General features: G+C 34.4%; 1 protein-coding gene across 1 annotated transcript in view; it reads left to right on the top strand.

The window, feature by feature from the left end:
• UNC13C (unc-13 homolog C (C. elegans)) overlaps positions 1-17705 on the top strand; it is a 408420-nt gene that overhangs the window by 96598 nt on the left and 294117 nt on the right. The window contains exons 8-10 of the mRNA XM_011928645.1: positions 1040-1108; positions 2731-2820; positions 7328-7456. Of these exons, the coding sequence (XP_011784035.1) occupies positions 1040-1108; positions 2731-2820; positions 7328-7456 (288 nt within the window). The remainder of the gene's footprint in view (positions 1-1039; positions 1109-2730; positions 2821-7327; positions 7457-17705) is intronic.

A 17705-nucleotide genomic window follows, 5' to 3' on the forward strand; every position in this document is an offset into this window, starting at 1 on the left:
TTCAGCTTAGAAACAATTTACCACCTCTTGTTAATATTCAGCTCACTCCATCAAGATCAGTGACTTATATACCCCATAAATCCACCTCCTATGTGAAATGACTGGGAAAAGTTTTCATTTTTGTCAATATCCTCCAAAGTGCAGTTTGCTGTTTACAGAATATTGATGCTGGCAGGGACGTTTTATGTCATTTAATCTTACCTCTCCTATTTTTTTTTTATTTTTGATGAGAAAACTACAATTCAGAATAGTGGAGTGTCTACCTCTAAGGTTTGCATGTGTGACTTTTGTGTTTTGATTTTGTTTTTATTTAATCCATCCAACGTTAACCATACACTTAATAAGAGAAAAACTCTTTATTCCCACCATCTTCAAATACTTCTGTGAAGAGGACAGTTCAACACTGATACTGCATCAAGTGGAAGCAACAGCAGTTTTTTGGCTGCATTTTCATACTAATTTTAGCACTAAATCATACACAGCCTTTAAAAGCAATTGATCCTTTCAGATTATAAAGTCTACATTTGCTTCCAAAAAGAAAATTTTTTTTTGAAATTGGTTTTGACAAAAACAACACCTGCTCCCACTTCCGTAGGAGGGAGAAGTGTAAAAAACTGTAATATATTGTCTGGAGAAGGGGCATGAAGTACAGGAATAAAAAGAAGAATGGGTTACATTTTCTCTTGCTGATACATTATATTGTTGTGAATTATTACACATAGAGAAATGTACTGGCAATTTATTTGTCTGATCTCTTTCTACAAAATGCAAGTCTCTAGATACTCTGTTAGAACAATTACACATTTCTCATTCATCATAGAGAGGAAGTGTGACTTATTGAAAAGAACATGAATTTGGTGTCAAAGAGACCTGAGTTTGAATCACTGCTATGCCACATAGTAACTTTATGATCTTGGACAAGTCATTAATATATCTGATCCTTCCTTTCTATAAAATAGAGACAAAACTCAGAATTATTATGAGACCTCTAGAGTGGTCATTTATTTCCATTCTCCTATTTTGTGTTTGCTTTGTACAGAGGGAAAAATTCATAAAACTACTGGACCAGTTGCATAACTCTCTGAGGATTGATCTGTCAAAGTATAGGGTATGTAGAAATTTACTTGCATAAAAGAAAACTGCTATGTTTGGTCTAGATAATTTCTTGCCATATAAAAATCACCCATCATGGAAAAGAAAAATAAAAATGTTGATCTCAGGTGCTGTCACCCTTAGAAATAATCCAGCAGGTCTCCTTTGTTGTTCAGATTCTTTACCCTACGTAGACTACAACAATTGTGTGTGTGTGTGTGTGTGTGCACATGCAGCTTTAATTTTGTAATTTCTAAAATAGCCATCAGATTCAATGACCCTCAGCTAATTCATAAAGTGGACTATGGCCCAGTCCTCATTTTGAAAGCTCATCCTTTGTTACTGAAATATTCCACTGATACTTCCTCAATTTCTGAGCTTCCTACTTAATTTACTGCTTCATTCTCTTTCCTCCTGGATTAGGGTACCAAGAGTACCATGCAAAGTTGTACAGAATTCATTGTCAATGATTCTACATATCATCTCCTGGGGAAACACATACACATACCACAAATACATTCATGTGTATATGTGCATAAATATACACACATATAATTTTAGTTACAACATATTTTAGTTACAAAAATTTAGTCACAAATTTTAGTTACAAAATGTCTATGGTGATAACGAATACATGCTCTCTTATATCTTACATTCTTTAACAATTTATCCTAAACATCTTTTCTTATTTGAACATATCTATCTCCCATGCATTCCTTTTTAATTAGTCTCTTATTGACAGATACTTTACTTGCATACTTATGGAAGTTATAACACCAAATTTAATTTGGTATTATTTCATGTTGGTTATTTCATGTTGGATCTGGGGCCAACCTAATGAGAAGAGGACAACTATTAAGCCATTGAGAGATATTTGGGGGCAACAAGGGCCTTAAGTCACCTCATTCACTACCTCATCATAGGCACACTAACCCTGTTCAAGTTCGTGAATATCTTGTAATTAGCTGTGGGTTTCCTAATGGCTCTTTAGAAAAGCATGTTAATATGTGAAATTGACCAAAGTAAAAATTGTTTCTTAGTTCAAACATTTTATAATTATAACTTTTCATTCCTTAAAATTATGAACATCTGTATTTTCAAGTGATACTTCTCATCGAACCTTGCTAAAAGAAGCCTTTTGTTAAAATCCATAGTATTTCAGGAAAGACTATATGATGCAAACTTATTTTTTTAACTTTTAAAGTTTTTATGACTAAAAGTAAATGCAGCACATGTATAATTTCTGAAGTGTTTAAAAAAAATACTTATCTTGAGAAAATCATGAAAAATTTTTCCTGTGTATGCTACACTTCTTCCTTTTAGTAGCAAGACTATTTTAGAAGCAAGCATTAATAACATCATAACATTGTAATAATGATATTGTTTTGCATTTATTGCATTGTAACTATAAATAGAAGAGTGCAGCTTTCCAAGAGTACAAAAATACAATATTTCCAAATTGTTTATATTCTATAATGTTTTATGATAAAAATATTTTAAGAATACTTTAGGGGTATTTAAAAAATTATATACAGTTTACTTTCCATTTTCTTTTATGAGAAGCTAATTTGATTTTATTTTCCCACTGGAGATTTACTACTGACAACCTTATCCATTTTCTGTTTCCTGATTAACCAGGAAAACTTTCCTGCAAGCAATACTGAAAGACTGCAAGACCTGAAATCAACTGTTGACCTGTTAACAAGTATCACCTTTTTTAGGATGAAGGTATCTCATTTTATTTCTGTCACTGTTTTGGTGTGACATAGAACACATTCATCCCCTGGTAAAGTCTTGCTTTACCCTCCTCTTGATCAAGTACTGTGTCAACCCCATCGATTAAGCTGTACTATCTTTGACTGAACTAAATGAATCTTCCAAGATAAGGTATAGTGAAGAAGAGATTATCCTAGACATTTAAAATACTCTGATACATTTGGCTCTAATTTAGTTCTCAGTTAAATCTGTCTTAGATAAAGCTCTCTAGTAAGTGGATGTGGCACTTAAAAAATTTCCAATGGAAATGGAGTTCACCTCTAATTTTAGTTTTAACTTAGATATTTTGCTAACTTTTTTGCTACAAGAAAGTGGCTGACTCTTTTAAGTTTACCCCAATTGTGACAACTTCCATTTTCAGCACTGGGAATGTCTATGTAGGAATATATTTGATCACCTATCTAATTGGTATCATTGGCTAGGCCCTACAAACCAGGTATTTCTTTTTAGATATATCATTTCTGCTTTAATTGCAAGTTCTCTGCAGTCATAGTTCTGGCTTGCAGTGCAACTTATGTAAAGCATTTTCAGAAACTACTTGCCAGGCTATGGGCTAAAATAAATGCTCTTTGAAAGAGAGTATTACGATGCTTATTCAGAAAATTCCTAAATAGAAACAATTGTTTATCTTAGCATTTGCCCACAATTTTTTTCACTAGAACCTCTAAAAGTGGCATTTTGTAATGAAAGAGAGACACAAAGGGAAACCATAGTGTATCAGTGCTCATTTAGATTCTTTAAAGTTGAATTAAAATTCATTTGGTTTAAAATCAGGCCAACTAGGTGACTAGGATAAATAGAATTTACATCAATTCTAATCTACTGTCAGTAGTTACTGGAACAATGTGCAAATAATGATGGTGAGACCCAATCAAGTTGACTTAGATTGACAAGTGACATCTGCCATTGACACTGAGGAGTGAGGAATAGGAGTGAGGGTGGGGTGTGCCAGCGCAGTGCTACCCATCTGCCATGCCTCCTTGATTAAAAACACTATCTCCTTAAACTTGTAACTACTCTTCCCCAACCCTCACTACCAGCTGATGACTTCGCTTCCTATTTCAATGAGAAAAAAAAAAAAAATAGGAGGAAAGAAAGAGGAGCATCCTCAAGTTCCAATCACACACTCCCACCACCTACCCCAGTAGGTACTTCCTTGTATGTGTCCACATATTCTTTCTTTTTTACTATTGGTGAGCCTGTTTTCTTAGAAAATGTGGTCTCTTCTACTTGTGCAATTGATTTTGTCTTCTCTTGTGCACTAAAATACTGGTCCAGCAATCCTCTCCACTTTCCTGAATTGTCAGCTTTCCCCTATGTATGTGGTATTGATTTTACAGTCTTCAAAATTCCACTCAGCTTCACTTTCTTCTATAGCTACTACCCCAGTTCATTTCCCTTAATAGCAAAACTGCTTGAAATAGTCATCTATGCATTTCCTTCCAGTTAATTTCCTCATATTATCCTTTGAACAAATTTGCTTCTTCTGTTATCCTTTTTTCTCATTGCAGAGAGTAAAAATCACTCTTTTGTTGCACGGTCCTATTAGTTTTGATAAATGTGTAGTTATATAACCACCAGAGCAATAAGATACAGAATAGTTCCATGAGCCTACACATTTCCCTTGTGCTACACCATTGTTGTCAACCCTTCTCCCACATGCTGGTAACCACTGATTTGTTCTTTGCCTACAGGTTTGCCTTTCCTAGAACATCATGTAAATGAAATTGTACACAATGTACCATAACACAATAGAGATTCATTGGTGTTGAGTGTATCAACAATCCACTACTGTTAATTGCTGCGTAGTAATTCTTTGTTACATATGTACTACCAATTTATCCATTCCCTCACTGACAGATATCTGAGTTATTTCCAATTTTGGTTTATTACAAATAAAACTATTTTAAATAAGCATGGGATTATAGTTGTAAACATATGTTTTTATGTTCCATGGGTTAAATCCTCAGCAGCAGTATGTGAGAGTCCCAATTCTTCTGCATCCTCTAGCAAAACTCTTGGGATTTTCCATGTTATGTATGTATGTATGTATGTATGTATGTATATGTGTATGTATGTGTGTGTGTATGTATTATTCTAGTAGAAGTGATGTATTATCTTAATGTATTAATTTTGTTTGTCTAAAAATTAATAATATTGAGAATTTTGGGGGGTTGACTTGCTATCTGAGAATGTTGAAATTTTTACCCATATTTGTTAGCTGGCTTTCTTACTGTTAAGGGCAATTTAATTTTAATTATTTTAAATTGATAGATCAAATTGCATGTATTTATTGTGTACAACATGTTGTTTTAAAATATATATACATTGCAGGATGGCTAAATCTAGCTAATTAACATATGCATTACCTCACAAAGTTTTCATTTTTGTGAGGAGAATATTTAAAATCTGCTTTCTTGCATTTTTCAAGAATACAATAGTCTTGAGTTTTGAGAGTTTTTATATGTTTTGGATACAATTTTTTTGCCAGATATGTGATTTGCTATTATTTTTGCCTTGTTTGCGCCTTGCCTTTTAATTGTCTTGAAAATATATCATATAGCAAGTTTTAAATTTTGGTCTACTTTATCTTTTTTTTTTCTAATTATGGATAATGCTGTTGGTTAAACCAACATCACAAAGAGGTTTTTTGGTGTGTTTCTTCTAAAAGATTGGTTTTACCTTTTATATTTGGGCATATGTTTTATTTAGAATTTTGGGAATTTTTTGGTGGTTGTTTTTGTTTGGTATAAGATATAAAGTGTGAATCAAGGATAACATTTTACATATTTATGTTTAAGAGTTCCAGAAGCATTTATTAGAAAGATTTTCCTTTCTCCATTAAATTATTTTTGTATTATTGTAAAAAATTAAATTGACCATATATGTATGGGTCTATTTCTGAACTCTCTATACTGTTCAGTTGTTTGTACATCCACCACTACCATCCTGTCTTGATTACTGTGACCTCATAGCAAATCATAAAAAAAAAAGATAATGTGCATCCCACCTCATTTCTTTATTTTTCACAGTTGTATAGGTGATTGATTATCATTCTTTCTAGGATTTTAATTGAGATTTCATTTCATCTATTGATCAATCTGGAGAGAACTGACATTTTAACAATATTAAAACTTCAACTCTGTCCTTAGTTTTTGACCACACTGCAATCAGACTTTTACTTTCTCATTTCCCAAAAATTATTTGTCAACATCGCATGTTTTATTTCTTTCCTATACCATTGGCTCTTGTGGGGGTGGGCGGGGGCTCTCTACTGCTTTATTCTTTCTCATTTGTCTGTTGTCACAGATTTAGAATTATGTAAGATTTAACTGGATTTATTTCTTGGACCTCTTCTCTTCACTATCCATACTCAACCAGTGTTGTTTCTTTACATTCTTCTATCTTACAGATAATTTCCAAATTTATATCTCTAACCAGAACTTTTCCACAACTGTAGAAGCACCTTCTTGAAATTCATGTATATGCCTAATAGGCTTCTTAAACTGTTCAGAATTGAGCTCCTGAGCTCCCATCCACAGTTTTTCCGATTTAAATTGAAGTCACTTCCCTTATAACAGTTGCTCTGGCTAAAATACTGGGGACAACTGCAGCTCTCACACAAGTCATCCAGTCTGTCAGGAAATCCTGTTCGCTCTTTTTTTCTAAAATTTACCAGAATATGATTTCTTCTAATAATTTATAATCCTACCATCTTGATCAAGCATCATCTTCACTAGACTAAATTTTAACATTATTCTCAAAATTGGTATTTCTATTTTTTTCATAGCCCACTTTAAGGCAGCATAAGGGAGCCTTATAAAAGATAGTTATTTTGCTAAAATTAGGCCATTTTGCTCTTACACTTAAACTATCCAATTCCTTCCCACCTCACTAAAAGCTAAGATTCTTATAATCATCTGTATGTAGTTTCCCCTTGTTCTCACCCTACATCTTCATTTACCATTGCTGTTTATTGTATTAGTTCTATTCCATTGAAACACTTCCTATCCTTCTTCTGTTTTACTTTTCAACATGCATCATCATGTAATATATCTTATATATTTATTTTGTTTATTATCTACTTGAACTTAAGCCCATGAGGAAAGGGATTTTTATTTCTATCGTTCATTGCTGTATCACCATTATCTGGCATATAGGAAGCGATAAATATTTGCTGAGTGATGGAATGGAATGAAATCAAAGAATGCATGAACTGTTAACTGGTCACGTTAAGTGTTTTTATTTGAGTGTTTACAACCATTATCATTTTCAATAAGTTTTTATATCAGAAAGTTGAAATGTTTACACGTTTAAAACCACATGGTAAGATGACACTTACTGAACATAGAAAAATCAACTAAAAGTCTTTATTGAATATATATTTGAGTAGTTTATACTAGATTACAATGTGTTATTGTTGCATTTGAAAAAATAAGTGTCTGTCTTTGTCTGTCAGGTTCTGGAGCTGCAAAGCCCCCCAAAAGCAAGCATGGTGGTGAAAGACTGTGTAAGGGCCTGCCTGGATTCTACATACAAGTATATTTTTGACAATTGCCATGAACTGTACTCCCAGCTAATAGACCCGGTAAGAAAATATGTGTGTCTTTTATAATCCCCACTTTTGTTTCTAATATCTGTTTCAATACATTTAGCATGAGAGTAAATAGAAAAGTATGTTCATTTAATTTCATATTAACTGTAAATTTGAGAATTTCCGTATCTTTTCTTCACATTTGAATATCGCTTTCGCATACATGAACTAATTCACTCCTTACAATAACTTTATATAGTAAACGCACATATTGTTTAAGGTTTTAGCTGAAGAATCAGTTTCAGAAAAATGAAGAGATTTTCTCGAGGTCACACAGTGGGTAGGTGGAAGATTTGGGACTACACATTAGAATTCCAACTCCCATTTCTATGTTTTTCCCCTAACTCACACTGCCTCTCATATCATTTTATTTCATTTATTTATTTTTTGAGAAGGAGTCTCACTCTGTCGCCTAGGCTGGAGTGTAGTGGCTCAATCTCGGCTCACTGCAACTTCCGCCTCCTGGGTTCAAGCACTTCTCCTGCCCCAGACTCCCCAGTTGCTGGGATTACAGACATGAGCCACCATGCCCAGCTAATTTTTTTTTTTTTTTTTAATAGAGACGGGGTTTCTCCATGTTAGCCAGGCTGGTCTCGAACTTCTGACCTCTGGTGATGCACCTGCCTCGGCCTCCCAAAGTGCTGGGATTACAGGCATGAGTCACCACGTCTGGCCTATATGTTAATTTATTAAGAAATATTTCAAAAACACAATTTAAATCAAAACCACAATGAGATACAATCTCACACCAGTAGTAATGGCTATTATTATTATTATTATTATTTAAAATTTTTATTTCCATAGATTTTGGGGGAACAAGTGATATTTGGTTACGTAAGTTCTTTAGTGGTGATTTGTGAGATTTTGATGCACCCATCACCCAAGCAGTATACACTGAACCCAATTTGTAGTCTTTTATCCCTCACACCCCTCCGACCCTTCCTCAAAGTCCATTGTATCATTCTTATGCCTTTGCATCCTCATAGCTTAGCTCCCACTTATGAGTGAGAACATACAATATCTGACTTTCTATTCCTGAATTACTTCACTTAGAATAATAATCTTCAGTTCCATCTAGGTTTCTGTGAATGCCATTAGTTCATTCCTTTTTATGGCTGAGTAGTAGTATTCCATTATGTGGAGAAAGATATAGATATAGATATCACAGTTTCTTTATTCACACATTGATTTATGGGCATTTAGGCTGGTTCCATATTTTTGGAATTGTAAATTGTGCTGGTATAAACCTGCATGTGCAAGTATATTTTTTGTGCATGGACTTCTTTTCCTCTGGGTAGATACCCAGTAGTGAGATTTCTGGATTAAATGGTAGTTCTACTCTTAGTTCTCTAAGGGATCTCAACACTGCTTTCCAAAGCGGTTGTACTAGTTTACATTCCATTAGCAGTGTAGAAGTGTTCCCTTTTCACTGCATCCATGACAACATCTTTTTTTTTTTTTTTTTTTTAAGTTTTTACTATGGCCATTTTTCCGGTAGTGATGTGGTATTGCATTGTGGTTTTGATTTGTATTTCCCTGATCATTAGTGATGTTGAGCATTTTTTTATGTATTTGTTGGTCATTTTTATATCTTCTTTTGAGAATTGTCTATTCATGTCCTTCGCCCACTTTCTGATAATAATTTTTTCTTACTAATTTGTTTGAGGTTCTTGTAGATTCTGGATATTAGTCCTCTGACAGATATATAGATTGTGAAGATTTTCTCCCACTCTGTGGGTTGACTGTTTACTCTGCTGACTGTTCCTTTTACTGTGCAGAAGCTCTTTAGTTTAATTAAATCCCACCTATTTATCTTTGTTTTTGTTGCATTTGTTTTTGGGTTCTTGGTCATTAAGTCTTGGGTAAGCCAATGTCTAGAAGAGTTTTTCTGATGTTATCTTCTAGAATTTTTATAGTTTCAGGTCTTAGATTTAAGTTCCTTGATCTATCTTGAGTATATGTTTGTGTAAGATGAGAGATGAAGATCCAGTTTTATTTTCCTACATGTGGCTTACCAATTATCTGAACACTATTTGTTGAATAGAGTATTCTTTCCCCACTTTATGCTTTCGTTTGCTTTGTTAAAGATCAGTTGGCTGTAAGTATGTGGGTTTATTTATGTGTTCTCTATTCTCTTCCATTGGTCTATGTGCCTGTTTTTATACCAGTACCATGCTGTTTTGGTGACTATGGCCTTATAGTATAGTTTGAAGTTAGGTAATGTGATGTCTCCAGATTTGTTCCTTTTGTTTAGTCTTGCTTTGGCTATGTGGGCTCTTTTTTGGTTCCATATGAATTTTAGGACTGTTTTTTCTAGTTCTGTGAAGAATTCTGGTGGTATTTTGATGGGAATTGCATTGAATGTATAGATTGCTGTTGGCAGTATGGTCATTTTCACAATACTGATTCTACACATCTATAAGCATGCAGAATGACTATTATTAAAACATCAAAAAACAATACATGCTGGAAAGGCTGCAGAAAAAAGGGAATGCTTATACACTGTTGGTGGGAATATAAATGTGTTCAGCCACTGTGGAAAGCAGTATGGAGATTTCTCAAAAATCTTAAAACAGAACTACTGTTTGACCTAGCAATTCCATTACTGAGAATCTATACAAAAGAAGATCAGTTTTTCTACAAAAAGATAAACGCACTCATATATTCATCACAGCACTATTCACAAAAGCAAAGACATGGAATCAATCTAGGTGCCCATCTGTGGTAGACTGGATAAAGAAAATGTGGTATATACATACCACAGCATACTATGTAGCCATAAAAAAAGAGTGAAATAATGCCCTTTGCAGCAACATGGATGCATCTGGAGGCCATTATCCTAAACAAAATAACGCAGGAAAGGAAAACTAAATACTGCATATTCTCACTTATAAGTGAGAGCTTATAAAGATGGGAACAATAGAAACTAGGCCTACTGGCAATGGGAGAAGGCTTAAAAAACTAACTGTTGGGTCCTGTGTTCAGTACCTGGGTAAGGGGATCTGTCGTACCCCAAACCTCAGCATCACACAATATATTCACGTAACAAACCTACATATGTACCTCATGAATCTAAAATGTTGAAATTATTTTTTAAAATTTCAGGAATTCAAAATAAAATATAGAAAGCAAATCAAACATGTATATGCTTACTACCTACTAGCTATAACCATATGTTGACATTTTCCAGTATTTCTCTGCTCTTCTTTAAAGACATTAAACGTTACACATGAAATAGTATTTTGCTTTGTATTTCCCAATCCCATCCCACTCCTTTTTTGTACTTTGGAGATGAACACTATTCTAATATTGGTGAGTTTGAAATATTTTCAGATATGATCAATGAACGCTTGAGTTTTATGTTCTGTGAATTGCCTGTCAGTCTTTTGTGTGTGTTTCTCTTGGTTTGCTTGTCTATTACTTATTAATTTATAGAAAAATCTAAAAATATTGTGGATACTAATCCTTTTTTGGCTATGTGGATTTCATAGATTACTTCCCTCTTGATGACACATCTTTTTTGTATACTGAAGTTTTCTAATGCATACTATGACATATATAGCTATTACTTCTATAAAATTGACTTTTACAAATGTATTCTAGCTTGGGCAACCTGGACAACATAGTGAGACCCTATCTCTACAATTTTTTTTAATTACCTGGGTGTGGTGATATGTGTCTATATTCACACCTACTTAGGAGGTTAAGGTGGTTAGAGTGTGCCCAGGAATTGGAAGTTAGAGTGGACTATGATAGCTCCCCTGCATTCTAGCCTGGGTGACACAGCAAAACCCTATCTCTATTTTTTTTTAAAAAATGTGTCTACTGTCTATCCTTTCCTGAATAGTGCACTTGCTCCACTAGATATTAAAAATTGTGTGATTATCCATGAAACATTCTGTTTACTTGGGAGAGGCAAATTCTAGAAAGCAAATGTTAGATGAAGGCAAGTAAGACTCTTCCAAACTGAATTTTTAACTAGGTTTTATATAGTATGGTATATTTCTGGGGTCACTCTTTTTTTGTTTTTGTTGTTTGCTTGTTTTTTGCTTTATAAGAAAACATATTAAGCTGAGTTTGGCGTTCTGTAAGCAAAACAATATATAACCACATACTTGTTCATAACTTTAGCTTATCAAATCTGTTAGAAATGCTCTAGTTTTAAAACTTGGTCGTCCAGGATTACTAGGAGCTAAGCTGGTTCTCAATTGTATTTCCCCGTGAGTAGTTTTCTAATGACTTTTCTTTGTCTAATCTCTGCTTTCCATCTTCCTCCCATAGGGCTCTTTCAATTCTTTTAAATTTTTCAACATCATTATCTTTATTTTACCTAAAGGCTAAGATTGAAACTTTTTATTGTACCATGTAATTACCCATGCATAACTTTTTTTTTTTTTTTTTTTGACAAAGTTTTGCTCTGTCGCCCAGACTGGAGTGCAGTGGCACAATCTCGGCTCACTGCAACCTCTGCCTCTTGGGTTCAAGTGATTCTGCTGTCTCAGCCTCCTGAGTAACTGGGATTACAGAGACCCACCACCTTGCCTGACTTATTTTGGATTTTAAGTAGAGACAGGGTTTTATCATGTTAACCAGGCTGGTCTCAAACTCCTGACCTCAGGGGATCCACCTGCCTCAGTCTCTCAAAGTGCTGAGATTACAGGCGTGAGCCACCATGCCTGGCCCCATGCATAACTTCATAATCAATCTTACTAGACTTCACCAGGTTCAGTTTCCTACTCCTCACACTCCTGAACCAAACTGCTCTGATCTCATGAGCCCTAAATTTTATAATTTCCATGAATCAGTCATCCTTTTTCACATCCCTGCATTTATGCATTTTGTTCTATATACCTAAAAAAACTCTCCCTCCTTCCCTGCTTTCATCAAAATCCAGCTCCGATATGATCTTTGTTAAAGAAAAACTTATTCATTACACCCATTACAGAATGGTAAGGCAGACTATTCAAAGAGGACTATTACAATAGTTACACAGGAAGGCTACCACAATGGGATTTTATAGTAGAAAAGAGAAATTGGGCTCAACTGTGAATACCACAAGGAAAAGTGGGAATTTATAGCCAAGGAGCTGAGTTAAGGGGAAGGAATTAATGGATAGAAATTACTAAGAGGTAACATTTGGGGTAAGGGGGAATCCTGGCCAACAGATCTGATGGGATTCTTGCTGAAGGCAGACCAGGGTGATCAAATATCACCGGAAGCACTGTGGAGGAAGGAAACCTGATCAGATATCAAAGTGTGATCAGATATCAAGGATGAACAATTCTGGCTAAACTGAGAAGATTCTTGCTAAATTGGTCAATGCAGAAACTAACATGGGAGCTCAAAAGTTGAGGTCTGGTTAAAAAGAGACCTCAGAAGAGTTTGACTAAGGTTTGGTCAAAGAGAGAATATCATTTCCTCATCTACTAATTAATACTCAGTGGATGAATTAAACTGCCAAAGTAAAGTGGCATACCTTAGTTGATGTCTTTCTAATACATAAATCATAACAACAACAATAATAAACAAGCAGTTTATTTCTGTAAGAGATCTTCGTAGGTACTTCCCATAAAGCAAACATGCCCCTAACAAAAAGTAAATGAATTATGTCACATCAAAATAATCTAATATCATTTAATATCTTCTGACTTGGCTTTCAGAAAAGATAATTACAGATTTTCTTACTAGTTTTATTTTTAGGTAGATAGATCTTAGATATTATATGAAATTTTGTCAATGTAGGGAATGCTTGGGGCTAAGCTTTAAATCTTGGAAAAACACTTTTTCATCAACATTGTTATTATTTGAAATTCGAAAGGAAGCATCCATTGGAGCTGAATTATTTAGGGGGCTAATACTCTCTAGAGCCCTTTTGAAGCCATCTAGGAATATTTCAAATGATTAAGCCTTGTCTCCCCTCAGTTGGCTGCAACTCCATGCTCCTAAGAATTCAAGTTAAGACCTTTTTGTTCTACAGCGTATATCTCACTTGTCTTCAAATTCTAATTATTTAATTCAAAATTAAATACCTTCATTTCAAAATATATCAAGAATCAGACCACTTTTCACCAGATCCATGCTTCTACCCTGGCTCAGAACCAGAATCATTGTTCACTTGGATTACTATGTAACTTTCTAAGAGGGCTCAATGTGTCTACCCCATCACCTTATGTCTGTTCTCAACAGAGCAGCCAGAATTATTTTTTAAAAAAGGAAGTCAGATTATATCACTCTTCTGCACAGAATGTTCTAAGGTCTTTCATTTAAGTTAAATTCAAAGTCCTACAAAGCTACACATGATCTGGTCCATGTTATGCTTCTCACCCCTCTTACTCTAATTCTGTCCCCTTGCACATATCTCCATGTGACTGGAGAGTCAATGAAGAGTTGATGCGCAGGGAAGTAATGAGAACAATGCTTTACCCCTGCTTTTTATGACAGAGACAGAACTTAGGACAGTGCCAAGTAGGTGCTCACAAATCATTTCTTGAATGAATTGAGTAAATAAATAAACTGATTTTTCTCCAAATAATACGGTAAGAACTTATAGGTGTATGTCAACTATGATAAACAAGATTGAATGAAATGCCCTATTCTGTGGTAGGCTCTCAGTGCTTGCCTAAGGCCTCTTGCACTTACTCTGGGTCATGTGGCAGGATCCCAGATGATGAGATATGGGAAAGGTAAATGAAGGTCACTTCTAGTCCCAACCCATAAAAACATCTTGTCACCTGCAGTGCAACAACTTGGAAGGATGTATATTCCAGATGGCATAGCTACCAGGTGGAGAAGGGCTGCCTAGTCAGCCCCAGACTTTGGATGTTTAAGAAATAATCCTTTATTGTGTTAACTCACTGATATTTGGATATTCATTTGTTGCCATAGCACAATCTGGCTTATTTTGACTAACAGAACTTCAGCTCCTTTTCCAAACTGCCACCCCACTATTTAAAATATATCCATGTTTATGTGACTATCCTATTTATAAATCTTGACCAGCTCCCCATTTACTCACAGGATGAAATCCAGACTCTCCCATTATCCACAGTGCCTCTAAGGTTTAAGCCCTGATTATCACTCCTGACTTTAACATCATCTCCACATTGCATTTCATGATTCAGTACATTAAACTCCTTGGTGACTTTGCCTGCCTTATATTTACCTGCCTGGAGTGTGCATCACTTCTCCAAACTTCCCTCCTAATGGCTAACCCCAGCTCAGCTAACCTTTTCAGAAAGCCTTTATAACCTCTTCTAGCTGGATTTAGTGTTTCGGTTCCCTGTTCTCATAATACCCTGACATGTCACCACCACTGCACTTATCACGGTGAATTTATTATGTGCATCATGTGATGTCAGTTTGACCTGTCTTCCCAGCTAAAGTGTGAGTTTCATCTTTGTATTCCCATTGCCTGGTGGTATACCTGACTCTGAGTAGGGTTGATAAACAAAGTAATTATCTAGTAAAAATAACATTAAAAAAAAAAAAGCAGTGCCTTAGTTACTTATTTATGGTATCCTTCAATGACTCTACATTAAAACCTATAGTAAGGAACATGATCTCTGATATTAAAACCCCTGAGTTCAAATTACAGCTCTACTTTTTAGATTTATGGCCTTTGATAAGCTAGTTAGCCTCTTCATGTCTAGTTTCTTCATCATATTCATGCTACTTCTGTTTTCTCTGAATCCTCTCTGGATAATATAATGCTTTGCCTGAAACAAAAAGTTAAGGATTCCAGCACTGTTAAACACAGAACAGTTCTGATTATTTAAATGTGGAATCATACTTTCTCTTTCCAAAGGGATTTTGAAGAACCATATAAAAATAAAATGCTTAGAATGAAAAAGGAAAATTGATTTGATAGAAAAGTAGAAACAGCTGCAGTTAGAACAAGATAGAAGTGTGGTCTCCGGAGACTGGCTGTGCACTCAGTAGCTGGGATTTACCTTGGATGAATTGCCAGGCTCCGCATCTGCACTTCAGTTTAGCTTAAGATCTCCAATGTGTCAGTGTAGACAGAGGTCATTGGTGTCTTGCGGAGAGATACACAAAAGATCAATCTATAAACTAAGATAGATGTGTATCCAGCAGATACCTCATCAGCCCTATTATATGCTAGGCACTGGTGTTGGCTCTTAGGACATGTCAGAGAACAAACGATAGTTTCTTTAAGATAAAAAATAAACATTTCCAACTGATTGAAAATGTTTTAGTTTATACTCTCCTGGGTGAATATCTATGTGAAAATAAAACCTGTAATCTGAAGGTTATTTTAGGAGCATGGAACAAGAGTAGAATGAATTAGTTGGATAATATTAATAGTGATTATCGCTAGCATGAACACATCTGTTTTAATAAAATCTACATAAAGGGACCCCCTAATTGTGGAATGAGTGGGATAGATAAGACTTTCTTTTTAAATGTCTACAGTCCCCTCCACTCCTACCCTGAAATCAAAACTTGTTTACAAAGAGATCATCCACAAGAAGATGCCAAAAACCAATAAAACCTTTCTGCCTAAGATGCTCGTATTTTAAGTTTATATATTTTGGTAAATTTTAAGTTGTTTATTGAATGACTACCTAAGAAAATTGTATTAAGATATGCCTTAACTAAAACACATGTACACTTTTGGTTCTGAAGCACAATTAGGGACTTCTTAAAATCTTATTTTGAATCTGATTAGCAGGTTTGTAACTAAAAACAAGAACAAACGAAATCTTGACATTCATGTGATGATTTCTTTTGAAAATCATTTCTCCAAATGAGGGTGTTTTGTTATAAGGCAGCATGAGTGATACAGATACATGAATGCAGAGGAAAATGTGCTACCTAAAAGTGGGAGTCATATGTCAAATCAGTAGAAACATATTTCTGTATTAACTTTTGGATATATACACACACACATGCACATATATGCTTAGACTCTTTATTGCCCTCCCAAGTCAAATTCTCTCACTTCTTCTCTCAAAGGAAATCTCTGTTATGAATTTCTTATTAGCTTTGGTGAACATAGTTTCATCTTTGTGTACATTTACTACATATATCTATTATTTGTGATACAGTCTTTATCTCCATCAACCTGTGATATAATACATTTTAGAAATAGGTAATACGGTGTTATTGTTATATATACTAATTCTAGAGCCAGATCGTCTAAATTTAATTATTCTTCTATAATTTTTAAAGCTCAATATTAATTTTTGAGAATTATCTATGCTGATGCATGTATGTACAGTTTGTTGATTTTTTACAACTGCCTATAGCATATACAGCAATATACACATCAATTCCAATTTTTCATAATTACAAATAAGACTGCAATGAATATCTTTGTAATAGATGTGTAAAAATTTCAGTATAGTCTCTTAAAGGAGAAGGGAACACCCTCCTTTCTTCTACTTCTTCCCTTCCACTAGACAGAATGTGGACCTGATTTTGAGCCATCTCGTACCATGTGGACAGAAGCACCCTTTACTTTTCACATGCATTAAAATACCTTTTATTTGTCTGATACCCATGGTAACATTGAGTTTAGTGAAAACAGAAACTCCATTAATCTTACTATTGAATTTGTAGCATGTAACACTCTGCAGAGATCAATTAATAATTACTAAATGAAAATTCTATCAAAAAAATCTCTTTGTATTAGATGGCATGTGATATGTATACCACAATTTTGGCCAGGTTATTCTCTGAAAATTCCTTGAGAAAAAGAAAATATCATCATGGAATACTCTAAACTGGCAAGTCACCTGAATTTAAATGTGGAAAATTTCAGAAAGTCTATGCTTAATTTGCGGACGTATCTTTCTCAGTTATTTTAACCCAAAAAGTTGATTCAGTTATTTGTCTTTCTCCCTTTCCTTTGGTTTTGCTCTAGCCAATTTCTAAATAATTCAGCAATGAAAGAAAAGTTAGAATGTGCCCTGAAATGTACATGTAGAAAAATATCCAATTCTATAACTCTTAATTTGAATGATTTAAATAGTAATCATTAAGAAAATGGCTATAATATGTCCCTGACTTTTCTTAGATATTTTTCTAGCAATGTACTTTCTTATGTAACCATTGGCATTAGTTAGGGAATGATGTTTATTCTGAAAGAAAGGTGACTTTTTACCACCTTATGTGCTCATTCTCTTAGTTCTAAATCTGTGTAAATATAAAGATAACTTAGACTTAATATGTTTATAATTCGATAGATACAAATATATCAAATTATAATTTATAAAATATT

Source organism: Colobus angolensis, unplaced genomic scaffold, assembly GCF_000951035.1.
Source record: "Colobus angolensis palliatus isolate OR3802 unplaced genomic scaffold, Cang.pa_1.0 Scaffold78, whole genome shotgun sequence".
Lineage (NCBI taxonomy): Eukaryota > Metazoa > Chordata > Mammalia > Primates > Cercopithecidae > Colobus > Colobus angolensis.